Below are 23,583 nucleotides of genomic sequence, written 5' to 3' on the forward strand. Positions count from 1 at the left end.
ACTAACTTTCCTAGCAAGTGGTTTCACAAGTTGATTTTTAATAGCAAAGTTGTTGTTCTTAATGACAGTGACCACTCCCCCCAACTGAATGAAAAGCTCTTGTACAAATTAAGGCTATTCCTGTGGATGCAACTATGGTAATATATGCTAACTGACCAGAGTCAAATGGGAAAATATTCATGGGCGGTGAAGAGAGAAGAACTGAAGGGTGCCCAGCACCCTGATGATTCAGGGAAGACAGAAAAAGCAAAGAGGATCCCAGAGTCTGAGGGGGAAGGAAGAGAAAAGAATGAGTGGAACCCTCAAAACCCAAGCCTGGGAGACCTAGGAGAATGAGACCAGAGATATTTTTGGCCAGGCCAATGTAAGGAAATTTAGGGCCCGGGCACAAGGACCTGTTTTCTCATGGACCGGGAGACCTTGACAAAGATCTTGGATTTGGTGAAATGGGTGAGCGAAATGAGTGAGTGAAATGAGGCTAGAACTGAAGAAAGAGCCTAGTTCCTAGAGGCTGTAAAATTCAGGGAGCCAGACCTGGGGAATACTTGGCTGGCCTCTGAACAGGACAGAGCAGATCTCTGTACAGTTCTGCAACTGCTGACCAGAACCCAGGCTGTGCCCTAAGAAAGCCTCCCGAGGCCTGGGAGGGTTCTGAGCAAGCTCTGCTGTTGAGGCCAGGCTTTGAGGGAATGATCATTGCTGGAGTTGAGAAGCCATGATTTGGCCCACAGACGTGGATCTGGAGACTGTGAAGGCAGGACACCCTGTATTTCCTCACGTAAGCCAGGATTTAGAGTATGAGTTTAAACAAGATACTTCCCATCTCTGGGCTTCAATTTCCTCCTCCACAGGTTAATGTACCTCTGAGTTGTAAGAATCAGATTATGAGCTCAGGCATCAAAGTGCTTTGGTAATGATGTGAATGTTCTTCGTGTGAGTCATTATCCCAACCTCTTCTGCATCACTCTTACTAACATGGACCACAGGAATGCCTACTGCTTAGGCATCATTTGCTAAAAATACATCTCAGACTCCTCTGAAGTCATAAGCAGTATCCTGGTGGTCTCTCAGTCCCCTGTGGAGGATGTGGACCACATGTAAGCAGAAGAGAGGTCCCCCTCGCAGCTGAATTAGGGCTCAGACAGGCTCTCTGTGATGCCTACAGCCTTGACTCCACGAAAGCTTTGAGGAAGAGAGAGTGTGTGTTTTTCAGCAGTTGACTTGTTCAGAAGTACAGATGAAGTCATCAAAATGTCTTCCGGTTTCCCCCGGGATGTAAGACCTTCTGTTGTCACGCTGTAACCATGGTCTCTCTTCAGAGTGGCTAAGCCAAGATGAGGCAACCACGAGGGCCAGACAGATGTCAAAATTTATTCCAGAACACCCCGCTGAACGCAGGGAAGGTAGTGGGGGAAGCTGCTTCTGAGACTACAGAGCTCAAGCCACTAGAAAACCCATTCGAAAACTTCCCTATCTCACTTTTCACCAGCAGCTCAGTTAGCACCAACTCGAAAGTACGTGTGCACAGTTGCTGTGCGGTAACTGAAGTCCTCCTCATGGAGATGGAACGTCAGTCGGCAGCTCAGAGCGTGAAGGAGTCCCTGAGGAACACCCACAGAGGAGCCTGGTGCCGCAGCTTCCTCCGGTCCGTGGCCTTCACACAGACTTTTGACTTCCCTGGTCCTCGCAGGTCAGGACAGGCTCAGGAGCGGGCTGGAGGCTAAAACACTTCGACCACACAGAGATAACCAGACGAGGCTGGGTCCTAAGCCTTCTCCCTGGCAGGGCCTCGGGCTACTCCAACGAGTGTAAAGAGGAAAATCCAGCAAGTGAGAGGCCAGATGGAGTCCTCCTGCTTCCCCCACTGCAGTGCTCAAGGAGAGGCAATCTAACCTAGCCCCTGGGGCACGGCCACGGTCAGGAACCCGTGCTCTGGTCCTAACTGTGCCAATGCTCTGCTGTATAGCTCCTAGGTGGGTCACTTAACCTCTCTGTGTCTCAGTTTCCACATCTTTCAAAGGGGAATATGAAAGTGGCTTCCTCATAGTACTTCTAGGATAAACAAAGAGATAAAATGGAATAATCCATGTAAAAATCTAAGGGAACAGGTAGAAAAATGCTATGCAAAGTATTATCATTCAATGATAAGATGCTCAAAATGTTGTTCGGTGTCCTCAATCATCACGCCCTCAGCCATACCCAAACCCAGCTTCAAGGCAATGAATTCCCTCAAAAAGAAAGCCCTTTTTCTTATTTTAGTAGCTTTGGATCTAACCAGTACCTCTCTCAGCCAAGTAGACCCAAAGGCTCCTCTGGGCCAGGATGGCAACATTGAGGTTCCTTTTTTGGGGAGTCCAAACCATGAAGAGGCCTATAAAACATCAGGAAAGGGCCAGGGCACCTGTCCCTCTGAACCTCTCCCTGAGCCCAGGTTAATAAGGGTCAGGGGCGGCTCAAAAAGAAAAGTTAAGAGTTCCTAGGACCTTGACTAACCCCACTGCCAACCCATAGCCACACAGTAGGGCGGCATCCCCTTGATGCTCAGAGAGCCCTGTGGGCCACCCGCACGGGCAGCACAGACTCCATGTTTGCACATGGCTCACCTCCTTTCCTCTGTCCTGTGTATAGGAAGAGAAGCAAGTCCCGTTAAAGAAGCAGCGGCATTTTCTGCATGGCTTCTACCCCTTGAGCACTGGCAATCCCCATGTTTCCTTCTGAACTACTGACATCCAGAGCTAGCTACCTTCTGGGCATCTTCTTATGTAGCTTCCACAGGAGAACACCAACAATTCAAATTTAACTTTTTCCTCCCCCCAAATAGGCCCTTCTTCCCATGCTCCCATCTCAGCGAACGGCAACCCAGTGGGCAAGACAGAGCTGGGTGTTAAGCCAAAGGACTTTCTCTCCCTCATTTCCCATCACCAATCAGACTCCAAGTCCAAAAGCTCCTGTGATCTGATCTCTTGAAGTCCACGCTTCCTCCTTATACCCATTGTTACAGGTTCCCCACTGTACTATTTTGGTCTCCCTTCCTACAGCTAAGGTGACCTTTCTAAAATTTAATTCAAACTGTATCCCCTCCTTGCTAAGAATTCCTCCCTTCACCCCTCACAACCCCCAAGACTGAACGCTAAACCCTAGAGCATAATTTACAGGGCCTTCCAAGTACTCTGGTTCCATTCCCATTCCCCAGTCCACCTCGTGTTTCCACCAGGCCAGGTTATCTGAAACCCCCTCTAAGTGCCCCAGGCTTTCTCTCACTTCTGGGCCTTCCTAGGAGCCATTCCCTTTGATTATTTAGTCTAGCCCTCTCCCTCATCCCCCTTCAGTAGCCTAACTTCTTCAAACCTCAGCTTAAAATCATGCATGTCCCCTAGGAAGTCCTCTGTGAACAGTTTTTCCAGGGTTATGTGTTCCTTCTCTACACCCCAGTGACTATTCCAGCCCTTTATCACATTGTTGCTTATTTAACTGTCTCTCCACTAGTTTGTAAGCTCCAGTGTGAGGCTCTTATTCACTGATACGTGCCTGACCCCTAAGAAAACATCTGGCACATACTAGGAGACGAATCTATATTTTTTGAATATTGAGTGAATAAATAACTGGATGGGTGGATAGGTAAGTAGCCCAAGTATAAGAAGTTAAACTCATGAGAGCCACAAAGGGCCCATTTACAGCATCTCTATGGCCTCTAGGCCAAACCGTTTCCTACAGGGCAGGACAGGCCCAGCACAGACCAAAACCCACCAATACCAGAGGCCTACCCGGATTTCAAGAGCCACCAGGGATTTCCAAGTTACAATTTCATCTTTGCCATCCCCTTACTTTTCTGAAGTCTCTTCTCACGTATCACAGGGATAGACTAAGATATACGTGGCGATGGTGCTGGGGGAAATACGGTGAGGGGCAGGTACACAGAACAGTTGTGGAACTGGGGCTGCAGAGCCAGAGCCTTGTGCAGGGCTGAGTGTGCAGGCTGAGGGGTACCCAACACCTGACACAGCTTCAAGTACATGGCTAAGAGGAGGCGCCAGGAGGCCTGAGGGTACCAGACCGGAGAAGGCAACAGGACAGTGGAACAAGGCCAAGGGAGACAGGGAGGGCAGAGTGCGGTTCCAGCTAGGAGGGTGACAGGGGTGAGGGTCAAGGGCAGGGATAAGGGGAGGACAGCCCACGAGTTGTGGTGTTCTGGCTGATTGCCAGAGTAAATGAACACCTGTAGCAAGCAGGTAAATCAGTGGATAGGAAGGGCTCCAGCAGCTTATCTTCAAGAGCTCTCAGCAGCCCTAGCTGCTCAGCCACTCTGCAGGACATCCCTGCAGACCACTCACCCGACAAACTCCACTGATTCAAATTCTCAAGCCAATCAACTCTGGGTCGTGCAGCCACATAAAATATTTTCCTCATTTGTGTTGCAGAGAAAAAACAGTTCAGTCTTTGGATTCTGACAAACCTTGTTTTAAATAAATGTCAGCCCTTTCATCTACTAGCTATAGGGCCCCAGACCTCAGTTTCCTCAGCTAGAAAATGGGGACGGCCCCCTCACAGAACCGTGAAGCCCCAGCACCATTCCAGGCACAGTGTAAGCGTGTCATAAATTGGCTTTCTTTCCCTTTTCCTTCCCCCTTCTGCTCTAAATGAAGCCCAGTTGGTCCCGTTTTAAGTGTGTGTGTGGGGAAGTGGAAATGGGCCTGAAGGAGGACCTATGCTGCTGACTCATTAGGCCAGAAGGCCTGAGTCAGGGCTGTGTAATACCCAGGGATGGAACGGGGACACTCCTCCCCCGACCCAGTCATCTGCATCCAGGTCCCTGGGGTCTTGGCTGGCAGTGGGTCCCTTGCAGTCAGGAAAAGCAGGCTCCATTAGTACCTTTCTCACCACATTCGGAGAAGGGTGCCGGATGGTGCCGTCCAGTGCGGGTGCACCAGGAGGGGTTTCCTCCCCAGGCGCCTGGGGCGAGCTAGCAGCCGTATTCTTGTCAAGAGGGACAGCTGGCTTTGGGCCTTCCGATGCTGGGGGCTCCTCTGAAGCCTGAAGGAGCAAATAAGAACTTGGGTGGGTTTTCCCTCAAAGAGCAAGAGCGGTGGCAAAGGCTGATGCCCACCCTGCATTGCCTATTGTCACCAACTACGCATTGTGAACTGCTGGAAAATTTTTCAGAAAGAAAGACCCTCTCTTCTAAACTCTTCGTGAGACTACCTCTTAATATGACAGTCTTAGGATAGAACCCAGCCCGAGAATTCTGGGCTAACTCTGTCATATTCACCAAAGTAATCCTAACATGTCTGACTTACATTTCGCCTGTGGTCCTCAGTGAACCCTGGACCTTTCTCTGCCATCCTCAGGATGATTTCCTATCTCCTCAAAGGAACTGAGCCTCAGAGGGAGACATCTGAAGCACGATCTGACATTGTCGGTGCTAAAGCATAAATGGGAGGCCTTATATTTTATAATAAAGTAAAAGTCCACAGAGCTGCTTTGAAGATATAAATGTGATTACAGATTTAAAGGAGACACCACGGGGGGAAAAGTGAGAAAGGATAGGGAGAAGGGGCTAGAATGGGAAACTCTGGAAGAAAAGAAAAGCACAGGTTACGGATGAGGACGTGGAATGCAGCAAAGATCCCAGAGGTACAATCTGCACCTCCTCAATTGGCTCTTAGCAGAGAGAAGAGAGGAGCAGCATTCATCACCCCCCCAGGGGGAGAACGGGGCCTCTCCTGTTGAACTACAGTCGGCAGACCGGGATCCAAGTCTTGGCTCTGTCACTCAATGTTTTATGATCTCTAGGCGAAGTGCTTGCCCTCTCCAACCCTCACTTCTGTGCCTATAAAGAACAAATGGCAATGCCTGCCTAACACTGTTGGTCGGATAAATAATATAGTGTATACAAAACATACCTAGCTTAGGAGGTCTGAAACAAATGTTAAGTCTATAGCTGTGTGGTGTTACAAAGATGCGGCCCACTGGTATCTGATGCACCCCTTCCCTCCCCTCCTTCAGCTCTCCCCTTCCATCTGAGAGTCCTAAGTTCCCAGCAAGGGAAGTGGGAGGTTACAAAGATAAGAGACAGCCTCCCTTCTGTCCCAACAGCGGCAGGAGTCTGGCACAACTCAGAAGGTTCTATTGATGGACAAGGTCCCTAGGGTCATCTAGGAGGGCAGGGCTAAGCCAGGCTACTATGGAGAGTACTGAGCCCAGATCTCTGCCAGGACGACTGTGTTTCCGGGAGCTTTCCTGAGATGGGCAGTGGAGTCCAGGGAGGACTTGAAATGTGAGTGCTGAGTTCAAGGCCGCCCTCAGATGAAGAAACCATGTTCCCGTGCCACCCCGTGACTGGGGAGGCTGTGTTTGCCGAGACATGTTCCCCGCCCCCCCAACCCGGCCCCAAGCCACCCTGAGGCTCACCTGCACAGCATCCTCTTGGCTCTGGGACTGGATGGGCGCTGGCTGCCTCACAATGTAGTTGATCTGCCCCACAATGGTTTGCTGAAGATGCTGAGGGGATTTGGTCTGGTTCAGCTGTAGGCTGGGCTGTTGAGCCTGAAGGAGAAGCTCCAGGTCCTTCTGCATCTCCTCCAGCTCAAATTTGTGGTGCATTATATCCACGTTCTGGGAACAGGCAGGCCCAGGAGGGCTGCCATGCTGACTAGAAGCCGGATGCTGGGGTGGAGGTAGAGGTGGTGGCGGCTGCTGGGGTGGAGGTGGCGGAGGGGGTAGAGGGGGCAGCTGCTGCGGCGGCAGCTGCTGAAAGTGGCTGAGCTTCAGCTTCTGGTGGTGGCCGAACTGCACTTGGATAGAGGGGGTCTGCAAGGTGGGTTGGGCATGGGCCCCTTGCTGAACATCCTGTGGGGGCACGATGCACACGGGCTGGGAAGTCAGCTGCGGCCCGAGCCGCTGGGCTGGGTTCTCCTGCTCCCCAGGTGGTTGGCTTTCCAGCCAGGGCTGCATCAGCTTTGGGGGCTGAGGATTGCAAGCCAGCTCCTTCTCCCTGGGCAGCAGGGGAGAGCACTGCAGAGACCCCAGTTGCTGCGGTGCCATCTCAGAGGGCTGCCTGAAGCCGTGGGCTGGGTGTATGCTGGCGGGGGTGACCTGGCCTTTGAGGGAGGGTGAGGCTGGGGAGCAGCGGGAGCAGCACGCAGAGGAGGAACACAGTGCTGGAGACTGGAACCTGTGCGAGGGGTGGCTAAGAGGCTCTTGCTGAGCCACTGGGGATTGGTGGCTTTGATAAAAGGATGACGGTCCCTGTAAGCCTCCATAAGCAGGAGTATCTGCCCGGGACAGCTGTCCGCCTTCAGTAGTTATACAGCCTGGAAATTCAGAACAGAGAGTGTTTCCAAAAGTAATCTGCACTTGTTGCCCGCTTGCCGCTTCCTGCTCCTGGGACCAAAGGACATTATCCAATAAACCTGTACCCGGCGCAGAGATTAGCAAATTCAACCCTGATCTCCGAGATTCGGCCTAGAATGCTGCCGGCAAGAGAACGGGTGTGGACCTGTGGGGGCCAGGGCATTCGAGAAATTAGCTCAGCTATTTCCAGATGCTCAGTCTTCACCCTGTTTGTATCCCGCTAGAGAAACCATGGGCTCCTTCAAACAGCACCCACTCCTTTTGAACACAGACTCAAACAAACAAACAAAATCGAAGCTGGGGCTGGGGAGGTAGCATGCTGGGAAACTGCAAAGGAGAGAGAGCCCACCCTGGGACAAAAGACCAAGTCTCCAAATATAGGTCTGGGGGGTTGTGTTTTGGGCAAGGAGGACGGAAGGAGTCAGGGAGCCCCAACATCATGTCCGTGACAAGTGCTAGCTTCGTCCTGAGGTCTCCTGGCCCTCGTGCATGAGTCTCCAGCTCAGTCTCATGGTTTCTTCAGCTCATTGTTTTAATGAGGCTTACTTGGGGGAAGACTCAGCAACTTGAGGGCCAGAGTTGTGTTCTATTCACCTTTGGTCCCTTAGCGCCCAGCATGGGGTGCGGGCCCACAGCAGGGGCCCACCAAAGGTCTGTTGAATTAAATCAAAGGGGAAAGGGAAGCAAAAAATAAACCTAAATATTATGCTGCACTCTGTCAAGTTCAAGAAACTTTCCTGGACATTAACCACCCGGATGACGGCAGCCAGTGGCCACTAGCATAACAAACCTACATCAGGCCAGCCACACAGGTACAATCTCAAGTTGTCTACACTCTGCCTAAGACTGAGCACCAGGAAATCACTGCAGCAGGGAAGCTCAGAAATTATCTGCTTACATTCTCAGCTCCAAGGGGGGGTGGGGGTGGTGACATGGCCCCTCTCCCTCCCTCCCTCCCTCTCTTTAATGCCGATACCCATTTTGTGCCTACACACACGAATACCCCTGTAGGACCACAGAGACACACATCCAGCATTCTGGAGAACAGGGCCACTGTCTTGTCTCCTCTCCAGCAATGAAACCAAGGTAACAGGGCACTCATGCAGAATGGAAAGCTCAGATTTCAACTGGTCCTGTTTACAAGAGTCCTGGGTTGCCACTGCTATTGAAGTTGTCCCCTCTCCCCAACACCCTCCTCCCCAAACACACACGCAGAGGTCTGTGAGTGGCTCCAGTCTCAGGGAGTGCTTTCTCTTGGGCCTACGCTGACCTACCCAGTAAGCTAAGCAGATGCGCTCTACTCATTTTTAGCAATTATGTAAAAGCCCACAGGGTGGGCTCTGGCTCACCAAGGGAAGCCAGCTGCTTGGTCCAGAAGTTAGGCTCCCAGGTGAATCTGATACTCCAGGGGGAGCCCGGATCTGTGTTACAGTTTGTCTCCAGCAATCGCTGCATCTGAAACACAATCTGACAACAGCCCAAAAGGTCATTTCTGTGGACGTCTTGCATCTGAATGACAACTCCCTCTCTGTCACTCTTCGGACAGGTTGAAGGGCTGGGAGCCATGGCTCTTTAGCCTCAGGTCCCCCATATGTTCACTTCCTTGTACCTTGGTACCTTCACTTCCCTTCCCCTGCTCTTGTCCCCTCCCCCTACCAGCTGATTCCCTTCCTCTCATCCAGGTTTCTGGATCCCCTATACTCTTATCTGTTTCGGGCCTTGAATGGTTGGTAATTCTCCCTCAGGATCACCTGCCTGGCGGCCCTGTCAAGAGTTCCATTCATTCTACCATAACCTCAGTGAGAAAGCTTGTGGGGGCCGACTTTCTCTGAGCTCCCCACTGCTGTCCTTTCACCACATGTAAAACCCCCATCCTCATCAACTGCCCTCCTCTCCCCTCATCCCTTGCATCCATCTCCTATCATCAGCTCTCCCATGCATCCAGGACTTGGGCAAATGTCCAACTCGCCCTGCCAGCATCTAGTTAACCAATGTCCCAGTCACCGTCTTGGCCTCTTCTTACTCCATCTCTTTAGTGCCAATCACCTTCACCTCTCTTTTCAGTTCGCGTACCGTACCCAGACCTCTTCTCCGTCTAGAGACCTTCATCCGCAACGACTGACCCCCACTCTAACTAGCTCTCGCTCTTTCTGAGCATGCTCTCCAGCCTCACTGAACTCCCCAAGCCCCGCTCCATCAGTCCCTAGGGCCGGCCCAGCTTCCCGTCATTTCCAGTAACAGTATCACTAGGGCCTAATTCCCTCCGCATCACGCCTGTCCATTACCCTTAGGTCAATCCAGCCATCCCAAAGCCATGCTATCTGGGGTCGCTTCAGTGACCACTAACCTCGGGGGCACCCTGCTGTCCTTTCTCTTATCATTTCTTTTCTTGTTGGCTTCCTCTTCCACTATCCTCAATGACTAAAGTCCTCACTTCTCTCCTCAGTTCCACTTACTCAGTGCCTAACTCTCTCATCACCTCCTACTTCAGAAAGGACAAGAGACACAAAAGACAAACTGCCCCAAACTCGTACCCTGCCTACCTCCAAACATTATATGGAGACCTTCCTGTCCTCCCTCCTCAGAGGAAGTGCCTTTTATGTTTAGGGTCAACTGGTTCCCCCTGCCTTCTCAGCACACTCATTCTACCACACATCTCTTTTCTCTATCATCAACCTCTTCTCCCAAATGCACTTGTGCAAATGTCTTCCATACTTAAAATCAATCCCCCAACTCTGTCTGCTTCTCAAGCTACCTTATGTCCTTTCTTTTCACTTCTGTTTCTACTTCCTCCCCTCCCCTCGGTCCCCCCCATTCTAGCTTTTCACCCTCCTGTTTTGCTGGGATTTCTTTCAAAAGATCACCGGGGACCTCCTGATTCCCAGATCTCAAAGCTTCTCTTCACTACTCATCCTCTTTTACCTAGGTAGCAACGATAACATTGACAACTTGAAATCTGAAATTCTGTTAATTTCTATGCACCACCCCCTCCTACTTTTCCTGCAATCCATCTTGGACTGTTGCTTCTCACCCTCCTTCATTCTTATTCTTCCTCTGTCTCTGTTGAGAATGCTATTATTTCCCTCGGTTCCAGATGTCTTGTCTTCTTCCTTCACACACTCTTCCGAAGTGACACCACCAATACCCCAGTGACTCCCACATCACTATCCCCAACCCTGACTTTCCTTTTGACTTCCAGGCCCATCAGTTGAAACAGATTTTGGACATCTCCTTTGAGATGCCCTGCAGGCACCTTAGATTCGACATATCCCAATATAAACCCCACCAACTTCTTTCAAAATTCTCGCTCCTTCTCCTGGTCTTCACCACCCTCACAAGCCGAATACCTCAACATCATCCTCCATGCCTCCTTCCCTCTTAGCCCCCATTTAAATACAAACAACTGTCCCTGGGATGTCCAGAACACTGCTAGTGTCCAGGCTCGTGCCCAAATCCATGACCTAACACAGAACTACAAAATTTCCCATCTGACTTGCCTCGCGGAAAGCAAGACCATTTCAGCACCTGTCCTTGGCACTGCGGGGTTTGGTAAAAGATAGGTTTCACTTACTAACCCAAAAGCAGTGATTGATGAGTTGGAGCTCTTACCAGCTCTTTGCTGAACAGGAAAGGGACACTGGTTTTGCTGCAGACGGCCCAATTGATGAAGTTCTGCACATGTTCAAACTGACGGTTGAGGACCATGATGCTCTGTAACTGCTGCTCCAGCTTCCGCTTTCTCTCATTAGTAATGCCCTGCGTGTGGACAGAGAAGACAGAGTCTCTCATCCTGTTCTTGGACTTCAGTCCACCTGTCTGGGGAGTCTGGTGGCCCCGTGTCTCAGCGTGAACCCTGATGGGGTCAGACAAGACTGTGCCCCTGAGAGGGTGACAGTGGGACAGACTGCTGCCATGGGCGGCAGAGGGACGCAGGAAGGAAGGGAGCATGGTGGGCGGATTTTATAGTGCCAATAGGGAATGGGTGATAAATGAATGAGGACATGAACAAATGTCCACATCTCTCGGGCATAACTTGTTTCACGACCCTCTCTTCTGAGGCTAGAAGCCTGCACAGTCCAGGAAGGCAGTTGCCTTATAGCACTGATGGGAGTTTGAACTGACTTTCTGGCCCTTAACGAGCCATGCTCCCCAAATGAGACTGGACACTTTAAGACATAGGGAACAGCAGAGAGCTATGCAAACTGCACATCCAAATCCAGCTCAGGCATCTCTGAGCCCTGGGACTAGTTTGCCTGGTTTTTGACCTAGGGAGAACACCAGCCCATCCATGTGACCCATCTGTCCTCATCTACCTCCAGCTCCTCTATGAGCCCGTTGGCCTGTTTGTTCAGCTCATTCATCAGAACCATCTTGGCCATTTTGATTTGGTTTTCCACCTTTCTGTGTTGATGCTTCACCTCAAAAATCCTATAAACAGAACGGGACAGGGCATGGTGAGCTCCTCTCTCCAGGCCTATGAGGGCCTAGAGAGAGAAAACATAACAGCCAACAACTTAGAGGCTGCCTATGAAGATCAGGGCCCAGCAGGCACCAAATATAAAGAAATGAGAACCTTTCTCCACCATCCTAACCTTGGTACAACCCAGCCCACTCGATCTAAGTGGGCCAACAGCCCGAAACTCAACCAGGTTTTCTCTAGGTAAAGCTCAGGTCCATACTCAGGTCAACCCAGCAGCTCACTGGTTACACAGCACTGGAGACAGCACAGAGAGAGTGAGTCATGTCATCTGTTGTGTTAAAAAGGTGGATATCCATTAAACAATGCCATGCAGTAAAAATAGCATGGGCTAGAGTAGTCTACCAAAGTAGACTAATGGTTGCCAAGGGCTGGGGATATTGCGGGGAATGGGGAATGGACTACTAATGTGTATCATTTGTCTTTTGGGAGTGATAAAGTATTCTAAAAGTAAACGGTAATACTGATTTACACAACTCTGTGAATATACTGAAAACCACTGAATTGTACATTTTACAAGGGCAATGTTACGGTATATAACTTATATCAATAAAGTTTTTTTTAAAAAAGAACATGGGCTTTGAAGTTACACAGATCTGCCTTCCAAATCCAGTTCAGTCACTGACTAGCTGTGTGATCTCAGACAAATCACCTGACCTCTCTGAACCTCAGTCTCCTTACCAGTGCAATGGAGATAATCCAACTCAAAGAATTATAAGAATTGTACAAAGTCATGCATGTAGGTGCCCTACCCAGTGCCCACCACATGATGAGAGCTCTTAGTACCTACTAATTCCTTTTCCCACATTAAATATCAATGGTTCCATACCACTTGTAGATTTATATGGAACACACTGGGAAAGGGTGGATAAAGGGCAGATTGCCACTGACTTACTGCATCCTTGTGATAAACCCAGAATCTGCTTTATGCCCTCGTTCTCGAGCACCTACCTCTGGCTATGTCATGGCCACGTTCAGAAGGCATGTGCTTAGGCCCAAACTCACACTGATCATCCTGACTGAGCTTGGTTCCATCTACCAAGTCATGACCCAAAGCCCTTTCAGTGGCCACAAGACCTCTAAGTTCCAAGGCATATGCCTTCTGGGACATATGCCCACATCTGCTTAACCTCCGGCATTCTTCATAAGTACTACATCTCATAGCCTGGTATCAGGATCCAGGATGTCAGGAAATGTAGCATTTCCAGCATTGGCAAGGGGCTAGTGTGTGTTACCTGTCCTCAATTTGTTTTGCAGATGTCTGTAGACTAGATTTCTTATGAGCCACCTGTGTAGTCACACTTTCTAGAAGCATCCTCTGGTTTTGCAAAACTTCTTCAAGATGTCTGCACCTAAAGAAGGAGACAGAGAAAAAGCTGAAGAGGGCCGAGTCTTCTGAGCATGCCAGCCAAGCAAGAACCCCCAACTGTGTATTGTCTCAGCCAGGCGCACAGAAGCTAGCATTACATCTGGGGAAAGTGCTGAGTCTTGGCCCTTCGAGCCTTCTCCAGAGAAGGCCCACAGCGGGAACAGAGGAAAAACTTCAGCCTCAGGGCCCCAGACTGGCATAAGCAGGGAGAACATTTTGACATGACACACTGGGAGCCCAGCGCTAGCAAAGCGGAGCCCAGAGCCCTCCTGAGCCCCCTTTGGGCAGCCAGGCAGCCACACCTGTGTTCTTTGTGATCCACCATGAGGCAGCTATGGCACGTGAGCACATCACAGGTCTCGCAGAATAGCTTGAGCACTTCCTGTGTGTGTAGAGGACAGTACAAGGCGAAGTCTCCAGAACCACCACTCACTCCTGCCAGAGAAGATAGAGAAAGTGGGCTTCTCTTGCTGGGGAAGACTCTCAGGTAAGCTCCACTGAGCCGCCCTCACCCTCAATGGACACAGGGGAGACCCAGAGTCGGAAGGAAGGCGGTGCAGACAGGAGAGGCCTCTCTCTGGGCCAGTGAGGTTTTAGAAGCCCAAGGAAGAATGCGAGCTGAGCCTGGCAGGATTTGCCCAGCTGTGCAGAACTCACACATCGCCCAGCCCCACACACCCCACTGCCTGCCTACAGCTGAGGAAGGTGCTTGCTGCTGCAGCAGCACACAGATCTCCTACAGAGTGATGAATCCTCTAAAATTCAACTTAAACCTCTTCATTCACCAGGATGCTGGTGGGGGGTGGAATCGGAGTGGGGGGGCTCCAGGCCAGATCACATGGATCATTAACTCTGGTTCCTGTGGGGGTCACAAAGGTTAAACCGCCCCCACAGTTCAAAGACCCCGGGCAAAGACGGTCAAGAAGACTGTCATTTACAAGAGGCACTGGATGGACAAATGGATAAGCCCTGATCTGGGCTGTTTAATTAGGCAAGTCACTAAACAGAAGTGAGGCATGACTGCTCTAAATGGAGGTGAAAGTAGGGAACTCAGCTAGCTCCCATGATAATTTATGACTACTCCTCCCTGCACATCTTGTTCACACCCCCCCTCCCCCACCTCCAAGGGAGAGCCCAGCATGAACTTGTCCTCTGGGAAAGGCTGGGAGGCCACCCCTACCCGCACCCCTAGTAGGGAAACAAGGTGAGAAAGAGCCACTCTCCAGAAGTTTGCAGTCCGGGCGCTGCTTCGGGGCGCGTGAGCCAGCAAAGACTGCAGGGAGAGCTACCTGGCGGTCCCTTGTGGGCCCGAGAAAAGAGCGGGCCCCCGGGGGCAGGGCCGTGCCGGTGCTCCTCGGTGCACGAGCTGCACAGCCAGCGGTTGCAGTAGGTGCACAGGATGTGCGCCACCCTCTTCTCCTTGCACTCGGAGCAGTTCTGCAAGCACAGAGGTCTGCGGTTACTGACCTGATCCTCCTCCAGGGCAAGGGTGGGGGGGCGGCCTCTGTGAGGGGCTGGGAGGGGCTGTTCCCTGGAGGGCAGTCAATTCTGGAGAGCCGCATGGCGGCTTGTGAAGCAAAGCATCCTCTGTGGCTAAAACAAGAGTGGCCTCAGGGGCTATTCCCCCCAGGTCCCATGCTGCAGATGAGGACACCCGAGTAAGTAAGGCAAAGGGGGGCTCCCCAGGCACATACAGCCCACATGGAGTGGCAGCCGGTCATGGTCAGTGGGAGATGCTGTGATAAAAGGCCACAGCAAGTGCTAAGGGAGCAAAGTGGGGTTTCCCAGGGGCTCAGCCTCGGAGGTGCCAGGAACTAATTTCATGAGGAGGTAACTTCTGATTGGATAGGGCATGACAAGTGGAAGTCTGCCAGGCAGACGAGAGAGTGAGATGGGAGAGCACAGGCAAAACAGAAAATTCCGTGTGCCTGCAAAAAGGGGGCAGCCACAGTTGTGGGAGTACAGAGAGATGATCACATATGGCCAAGAAAGAACAAGTACAGACCAACTCTCAGAGCCGTGCTTCCACAGCTGGGGCTTGCTGCGCCCAAGAGAACCTGGTCCTCTCCTAGTCCAGATGTTCATTCATTCGGTCAGCAAATATCTTGCAGGGCTGATGTAAAAACATGAGTAAAAAAGGAGATTTGGAAAAAGTTGGCCTGTCTGGGCCTAAATAAGACAGGCCATCAAAATGACGTGGATTCTGACAGTGCCCTCGTACTGGCATCTGACAAGCCCACACTGGGGGGAAAAAAAAGAAGAGAAATACAAGTTTTACTAATTAAACTATGAATTCCTTGAGAGTTAAGAACATGGGTGTCCATCTCCCTAGCACCTAGCACAGGGCCCGGCATGTACCAGACATTCAATAAGAATTAGATACAGGATCAAGTAAGTAGATTGGCCAAATGGATCAAATGCAGTGGCAAGGGCACCCCAAAGGGGAGAGGAATAGGAGGTGCTAGTCAGTAAGTGATGTGAAATTTTAGAAACTCAGGAAGAAGCTATTAGTTGCTAAATACAGGCAAAATTGATGAACCCATTTCGTTAAGCTGGTGTTTAAGTTTCAACTCAGGGGGAGAGAAAAAGGAAATAAAAGCTCAGTACTAATATTTTCCAGTAAGAGCTATAAGAAAGAGAAAAAATACCCCCATTTTACTTTCCCCAACTCAAATATTTTGATACTCTGTGAATAGAAGGAAAGAAGGAAGGAAGGAAGGAAGGAAGGAAGGAAGGAAGGAAGGAAGGAAGGAAGGAAGGAAGGGTGGATGGATGGAGGGGTGGATGGATGGAGGGGTAGATGGATGGGTCTTTGGATGGGTGAATCGATGGGTGGATGGATGGATGATTAGGCAAACTGATGGAGGAGTAACAAGTCAAATGAAGTGATGGGTGAACAGGTGAATTTATGAACAGGGGCCCCAAAGATTTCTGAAAAGGATCAGCTATTTCTTTACTTGTCTGGACTTACCCTGGCCATCTTGGATCACCCAGTAGAAACACACTGCAGAAAAAAATGTTCAGTTACATCCCTGGTAAGGTATACTCGCTTACATCCAGGACAGGAGATGAGTTCTGGAAGAGGGGCAAAAAAGTAGAGTCAGAGCAATATGGCAGATTATACATAAGGCCTAGACACAGGGCTTTTTAACACACAACACCAAGGTATGTGCCAATACCACTTATGCCAAAATGAACTACATTTGACGTCATGGCCTGCACTTACCATCTGGGTACTCTGGACATGACCATCCCAGTAGGGGCCAGCCCTACAGACCTCCTCACTAGTCCTACTTTCCTGCCCTCCTCACAAGCTATTCTATCACAGGCCCAGCCCTGTTCTGGTTCTGAGAACCTGGGTGCCTTCCTGCTGCTCCCACTCCTCATTCCCCAGCTCTGAGAGCCCAGCTCCTGTTACTGCCTAAGTTCCAGGGTTTCAGTTTAGCCCAGGGCATAGATCCAGCCACTAAGGTTCCCACACAGCAGAACAACTTTAAGGATCTCACAGCTAGAGCTTCGAGCAAGCTCTCCCCAGAGAAAGCAAGGTCTCCCTGCCTGCTCATCTAGGAGGTATTTTTCTCTTACTACTGTCAATACCAATCCGTCTGCCCCATGGGGCTCAGAGAGTTTTCGCTGGGCCTTCTCCATCCAGCCATGTTGCATGCACTGCACATGTGTATCTCTCACCTGTGAACATGAACATCTTGTCCTACCCCCCCTTTCCCTAGAGAAATGTAACTGTCTCCAACACTTTCCTCAGCATAGGGGGTACCGGGACTATATAAGCATCATGGAGACAAGAGTGCTCTCTGGGCCACCTCAAGAGCATGAAACCCACTGCATGCAAGGAGATGAGGCTCCTGAGTAGGGCCAGGTGCCTGTACCCAGGCATGAGGGCCACCTGGAAAGCAGTGGCTATGGTAGCGAATGCAGCACGACCACCACAATCTTCTCGGCCCCATATCATCAAAATGATACAATGGCAGTTGCAGTCAGACCAACCAAAGTCTAAATACCAGGTTTATCAACCAGTGACCTTGGTTGGGCAAGTCAGTTAATCTCACTTAGCTCCTCTGTGCTCCAGTTTCTTCAGATGTAAAATCGGAAGGGAAAAGAAGAGTTGCCTTGAGGTTTAAATTCTGTAATACTTGAGAATGCACCTGATCCTCCACAAATGTTGACTGAATTAAAAAGACTTCTCGTATCCCATTCAGGGCAAGGCCAGGACCTCAATTATCAACTCTCCCGGGTGATCAAAGTCAGAGTCGGAGAGGTCGAGCGAAAATATGGCCATAAGTTCTTCCGCCCCTGCATCCATGCTCGTCCAATCCTAACCATTAAAAGGTGGAGTCTATCCTCCACCCTTGGAAGCTAGGCAGCCTTCGTGACCTGCTCTGGCCAACAGAGCACAGCAGAAGTGAGACTGCACAAGTTCCAAGCCTAGACCTCAAGTGGCTTTGTATGATTCTGCTCTGCTCTCAGAACTCTAAGATTGTCCACATGGACAACCCCAGGTTAGATCTGCTGTAAGATGAGAGACCAGCCAGACCAATGCCTTGGTTGTCTCAGGGGCTCACTCATAAACCAGTTAGACCCAACTGACTCGCCAGCCGAACACAGACACAGGAGTGAACACAACCGAGGTTAGCCAAGCCCAGCCCAGCCTAGCCAAGCCCTGAAGAACCACCCGGAGAGTCCCAGTCCAAATTGCTGACCTATAGAATCATCAATAAAATACAGTTTTTGTTAACCACTAATTCTTGAGTGTCTCATAATGCAGCAAAAGCTAACTGATCTATCCTGCAAAAATCAAAATCTACAACATCATGCAAAGTAATAATTCAATACTCTTTCTCCCCTACCCCTCCTTTAACCTCCCCACTGAAGAAACTCTCCCCAGCCTTCACAGAGCCATCTCCTAGATAGTCTCTTGCCTATCAAGAACAGTGGCCAGAGGTGAAGAAAAATGCTCTTCCCTGGGGAATCAGGTGACCGTCCCTCCCTTCCCCTTGGCTCGTCCCGGGGAGACCCTCCTCATCTACCCTGGATTCAGAAATGCTGCTCTATTTGTTGAAAATGATTCCCACAAGCCACTGGCAGCAGATGCCCAAACATCAGTCTCCATGAGCATCATGAAAAAAGAGAAATAACTGAAGACATCAGACAAGGCCTCATAGCAAATCCTCCACTGCCCCTGGCCTTAAATGCCAAAGTCCTCATCTTGGTGCTCACGGCCCCTCCCAAGCTGGACTTACCTCTCTCTAGTCTCATCTTCCACTTCACCTGCCGCACACCCTGTGTCCTTGCCAGGGCAACTATCTCTGCTGTCTTCTGAATATCAAACCTCTGCCTAACTCTATTCCCTCTCCCCTCCTTTTCAGATAAACTCCTATTCATCCTTTCAAACCTGTTTGAATGTTCTACCTCAGAGAAGCAGGGTTGATTTCCCTCAGGATGAGTTAATTATTCCCTCTTCTGGGTTCCCACAGCACCCTGAACATCCTTCTAGTATGACAAATATCACATTGCATTTTAACTATCTGTTCATATGTCTGCATACAAAAATAATCCACAATTGGCACTAAAGGATACTGCATGATTTTTAGCAGATTGGACAATTATACTCCTTTTGGGTTTGGGTATCCTGTGCGTATTCCTTGCACTCACAGCCACTGAAAGTGGTAAAAAGTCATCTGGAAGCTTTCAGGGTGATGAGAAAAAAAGCCAGCCAGTGTAATAAAGAATCAGGTCCAATCCAGAGCAGGGCTGTGGTGCTTGGGAAAGGCTGTGAACTGGGAGATGTGGCTTCCAGGCCCAGGGCTGGCATTATCTGTGTAACCTCAGGTAAGTGACCCCTTTCCCCCTGAACTTTACTTTCTACATCCTTAAAATTAAGGGAATGGGAATAGCAGGGAATTGTGAATTATCCAACCCTCTTCCTCTGCTTCCTGCACCCAAGTATCAGAAGTATTCCCCTGGGCAAGACTGGATGGGGCAGAGAGCCAAACAGTGACCTGCCTATCACCTTTGTGAGCCAGTCAGGGGACAGGTTTATGGCTTAGGAGAGGCATACATCTCAAAGCTCATCCCACTGAAGAGGGGCAGCTGCGGCGAACAGCAGAGCTGGAGCACCATGGCAGTGATAATACGAGCAGGTCCCAGGGAGGCTGTGGGGCCCAGAGTGGACACAGAGGACATGGGCTCTCTTTGGGTCACAACCTCTTTTTTTTTTAAGATTTATTTATGTTGGGGGGTGCACACATAAGTGGGAGGGGCAGAGGGAGGAGAGAGACTCTCAAGCAGCCTCTGTGCTCAGCACGGAGCCTGACACGGGGCTCAGGCTCACAACCCTGAGATCACGACCTGAGCTGAAACCGAGAGTTGGAAGCTTAACCAGCTGCACCGTCCAGGTGCCCCGGGTCACAGCATCTTTGTCCAGAAATGCTTATCTTCCGTCAGAATGTCCCTAACCCCCAACAAGCTGTGTTAACTTTGAGCTTTTGTTTCAAGAGGGTTCCCCATTCTTCAACATGAATACCAAAAACAGTGGGTTTTTTTTAATTTTTAAATTTTTTATTTTTTATTAGGCTCCATACCCAGTGTGGAGCCCAATGCGGGGCTTGAACTCACAACCCTGAGATTAAGACCTGAGCTGAGATCAAGAGTCAACTCAGCTGACTGAGCCACCCAAGTGCCCCCAAAGTTTTATTTGGGACAACTGGAATACGTGAACCCGTAGGGCTGCAGATGTATATATAAAATAACCAAACATCTGCTTATGATATTTAATGCTTCATATTTAATACTTAGTTATTAATACATATTTAAATCACATATTACATAAAATATTTATATACACTTCCCTTTCTCTGTTTGGATTATTCAAATGATAGCCTTACGCTTTTATTTCATACACAAGAATATCAATTCTGAGCAATGTAGAGCCAGGATCCAAAGGCCACACACAACCATCCCTATAGGAAGTGGGGCTTCTGCCTCCCAAATGAAGGAGTCACAGGCACCAGAGTTCTCCTGGGGACCTAGGGGACTGAGAGAGAAGCTCTGAAAGCCCAGGGTATTCAGTCTGCCTGTCATAAGAGTGAGCACTCTGGTCCCTGGGAGGTGTGGGGCAGATGATTCTCTTACCACCAGTCCCTGCACCAGACCTCTATGTGTGTTATTTCATTCAATCGTCAAATCACCTCTGAGAAGCAGGCATTATCCCCATTTCATAGCTGGGGAGACTGAGGCTCTAAGAAGTTGCCACCTGGCAAAGATCATACAAAACAGGGGCAGAGCTATGACTGGAATCCAAGTCTCTCTAGTTCTAAAATCCAGCCCTTTCCATTATGCTATAGCTCTCTAATTCAAGTGTAAACAAATTAATTAATTTGATAATTTTATTATAAGTAAAATATTCCACAATAATGATCAGACTCTAACTTTGGATTATGGGATCCAGAAGGAAGGAGCTGGGAGCCAGCCCCATCTGTGCTTCAAGTTTTAAGAAATATGATCTTTGAGGAAAGGTAGGTGAAGAAGATTTTTCCACCTGGTACTAAATCTGGGGATAGTTTCATATTATAGAACCAGTGATTCTCAAACTTTGTTACATATTTGAATCCAACGGGGCACTTTAAACATCCTGATCTCCAGTCCATATCAATTAAATTGAAGTTTTAGGAGGTGGAATCCAGGCATAAGTAGTTGTTAAAATTCCCCAGGTGATTACAATATACAACCATGTTTGAGAACCAGCACCTTAGAGCATCCCCTGCCCCTGTACCTGAGCCTGATAGCTCTTTCCCCGTACCATGCAGCTGAGAAGGCCTGGATCACCCAGTTTTAAAGAGGCTCCTCAAAGTTAGGAAACATACTGAATGCAGCTGTGATGTATCTCCCCTATGGCAGGGAAGGGAAGAGGGCAGATTCCTGACAGACAGCAGGGTGTCCTGATACCTGGGTACCCTGGGGATTGGTGGTGAGTTGGAGGACACATCCTGCCTCCCCTAACTCCCAGCTCCACTGAAGGACCCACAGTCTAAGGGCTTGGGAGGCTGCCTGAGCTTTGGCACTACAACCACTGCTGCTGGGGCCTAGAGTGTGCTGAGCTCAGGACTTAGTGGGGCAGCAAAGGAGGGGGGGTCAAGACTGGGTAGTCCACCCTTAGACATGGAAAGCAGCGCCAAGGCAACCTGGGGACCAGGGGCCTAGGCTGGGAGAGAAATCCCAAGGAGGTTTAAGAAAGCTAGCATTGGGTCAGCTCAGCCCACCAGGTAGGGACCCATAAACCCCAGACACAGAAGCCTGAGCCCGGTGCTACACAGCCAACCAAGGGTTAAGAAGTCCTTCATTCTACAGCTCCTGTCCATGACTCCAAGGAACTTTACAGCTGGGGCCCAAGCTCTGACACCCACAGGGCAGTGGCATCCTCGGAAGCAGCCTGACACGCTCCCTGCCAGGTCTCACCTGTAGAACCAAAGCTGGACAGACCTAGCTTTTTGCATGTAGCCAGATCCCTCACCATACAGATGGTGACATGGAGGCTCAGAGAGAGGGAGGGACTTAGCTGAAAGCCACGGAGCCCTTATAAAATATAGGTACTACCTCGAACCACTGAGCAGTCCCTGATTACCTACCTCTGTAACCACGAGTAAGACATTCTACCTCCTCATGCCTCTGTCAGTCACTAGGCAGGGAGAAAAAAAAAAAAAAAACCCTCTGGTGGTAGCCTCTGGCATGTTGGCCATCCTCACTACCCATTCCTGCCCTCCCACCCAAGGGTAGCCCAGGGTACTAGGCACCAGCTAAGTCCCCCACCACACAAGCCCCTGCAGCCTTCCTCTAGCCCGTAACTCAAAGCAGCACCCCCGTCTAGAAACACATTGCACCCATTCCCGAGATGCCTAGTCCCTGCTAGAAAGACAGACTTCGATCCTACAGGGACTGCTGCTCCTGCCCCTGGCTGCCAGCAGGCTTACCCGTGGCCCTGCTGCCCTGTGATGAGAGCAACACCTGGGAGAGAAGTCAGAAGAGCGACAGGTGAGACCACCACAGGTCCCAGAGGACCGCGCTCACCAAGTGCCCGGGCACACCCACCCTGCGTGCTGCAGCCAACTGGGCTGCAGGGCCTAACCCTTGGGGAACTGGGTCCTGGATGGGGTAAGGGGAGCACCCTGGGTCCTCTCCTTTCTCTGATGCATCCTCAGCCAGGGCTGCATTTCTCCAGCTCACCTGAGACGCTCCTGCAAGAAAAGGTTGGTTGACTCCTCCTGTTCCTGTTTATCTCGAAGGCTCTGCAGCAATTTCCCAAACTGAACAGCAAGAGGGAGACCTCAAAGAGGCGACTCTCTTCCTAGCTGCATCTCCTTCCTAATCCTCTGGGTGCCTTGGAATAGAAGCTCAGAAGGAAGAAAACGAGATTTTCAACTTTCAGGAACTAGCTCTGCCGCCCTCTGCACGGCTCAGGAGGCCATCACTCTCAGCCTTTTAGGACTCGATCCAAAAATCCTTCAGCCCTCCATGTTCCCCAAAATGACAGTGCTCATGTATGGCTGGAATCTGCCCCGATCCGGTAGCTCATTTAAATAGAGCTCATCACAACAACAGTGTTGGTGGAGAAGTGAGTAGCTGCAGGGCCCTGGGGACCCCCTGTTTATACGTAGGAAGAATGATGCAATCTGGGTATCAAAATAGCAATCCAGAACGGAATAACAGGCTCACGCAGCAGCGGTGCCTGCACACCCAGAGCTCAAGTTGACACACTCTGTCAGCCCCACACTGCTGCAGCACGCAGATGCCAGGCACACGCTCTCACTGCATCATTTTAAAAATCAGCAGGAGCCCGAGATAGCCCTCCGTGCCCCCGGCACAGAAGGAGGGTGTGTGGGGGGGAGACCTTCGACAGACATTAAAATCTATCTCCTACACACTCACCTGCTCCTGCCACTTCACCTGAAGTCCTTATTCTGTGACGTCACAATCAGTTGCCATAGTGACCAATTGTCCGTCACAAGTGGAGGATTAGGACTTCGGATGGGGAAGAAACACATTTATGATGCACAAAGGTCCTGGAGGTGTCCCTTGGCAGCTAACTCTACCCTCCCCGCCCCCACCCTGGGGAGATACAGTTGAACACAAGCAAGGAGAGAAAAGGGAAGGAAAAGAAGGGTCGAGTTGGAGGGAAGACATTAGGAGCAGGCAAAACTACAAGTACAGGAGAATTGTAAAAGCACAGAGCACAGGAAAATTGCAAAAGCATGGGTGGGGAATGGCAGGGAATGCGCTTGGAAAGACTGGCAGGAGAGTAAGCTCCCTGAAGGGCCCTGAATGCTAAGCTAAGGAGCTTGACCTTTATCCTAAAAGCAGAGGCTCTGGAGAGGGACAG

At 50.2% G+C, this 23,583-nt stretch overlaps 1 protein-coding gene across 3 annotated transcripts in view; it reads right to left on the reverse strand.

Annotated features, from left to right (window-relative positions):
* The window catches only part of TRIM66 (tripartite motif containing 66), a 41,534-nt gene extending 18,435 nt beyond the window's left edge, over positions 1-23,099 (reverse strand). For 2 of the 3 annotated variants that reach the window (XR_003517382.1, XM_027578976.2), the window contains exons 1-10: positions 22,431-23,086; positions 16,168-16,271; positions 14,486-14,633; positions 13,499-13,631; positions 13,063-13,179; positions 11,664-11,778; positions 10,960-11,106; positions 8,700-8,817; positions 6,409-7,310; positions 4,870-5,031 (exon numbers count right to left, since the gene is read on the reverse strand). Coding sequence is in view for 2 of the 3 variants with exons in the window: in XM_027578976.2 (XP_027434777.1) it covers positions 4,870-5,031; positions 6,409-7,310; positions 8,700-8,817; positions 10,960-11,106; positions 11,664-11,778; positions 13,063-13,179; positions 13,499-13,631; positions 14,486-14,633; positions 16,168-16,176 (1,851 nt within the window). In the remaining variant the exon portion in view is untranslated. Of the gene's footprint in view, positions 1-4,869; positions 5,032-6,408; positions 7,311-8,699; positions 8,818-10,959; positions 11,107-11,663; positions 11,779-13,062; positions 13,180-13,498; positions 13,632-14,485; positions 14,634-16,167; positions 16,272-22,430 lie in introns of all 3 variants that reach the window. The other variant, XM_027578977.2, reaches the window with a different exon arrangement.
* Between the last annotated feature and the right edge of the window lie 484 nt (positions 23,100-23,583).

The sequence above is a fragment of the Zalophus californianus genome, chromosome 11 (genome assembly GCF_009762305.2).
Source record: "Zalophus californianus isolate mZalCal1 chromosome 11, mZalCal1.pri.v2, whole genome shotgun sequence".
Classification (NCBI taxonomy): Eukaryota; Metazoa; Chordata; class Mammalia; order Carnivora; family Otariidae; genus Zalophus; species Zalophus californianus.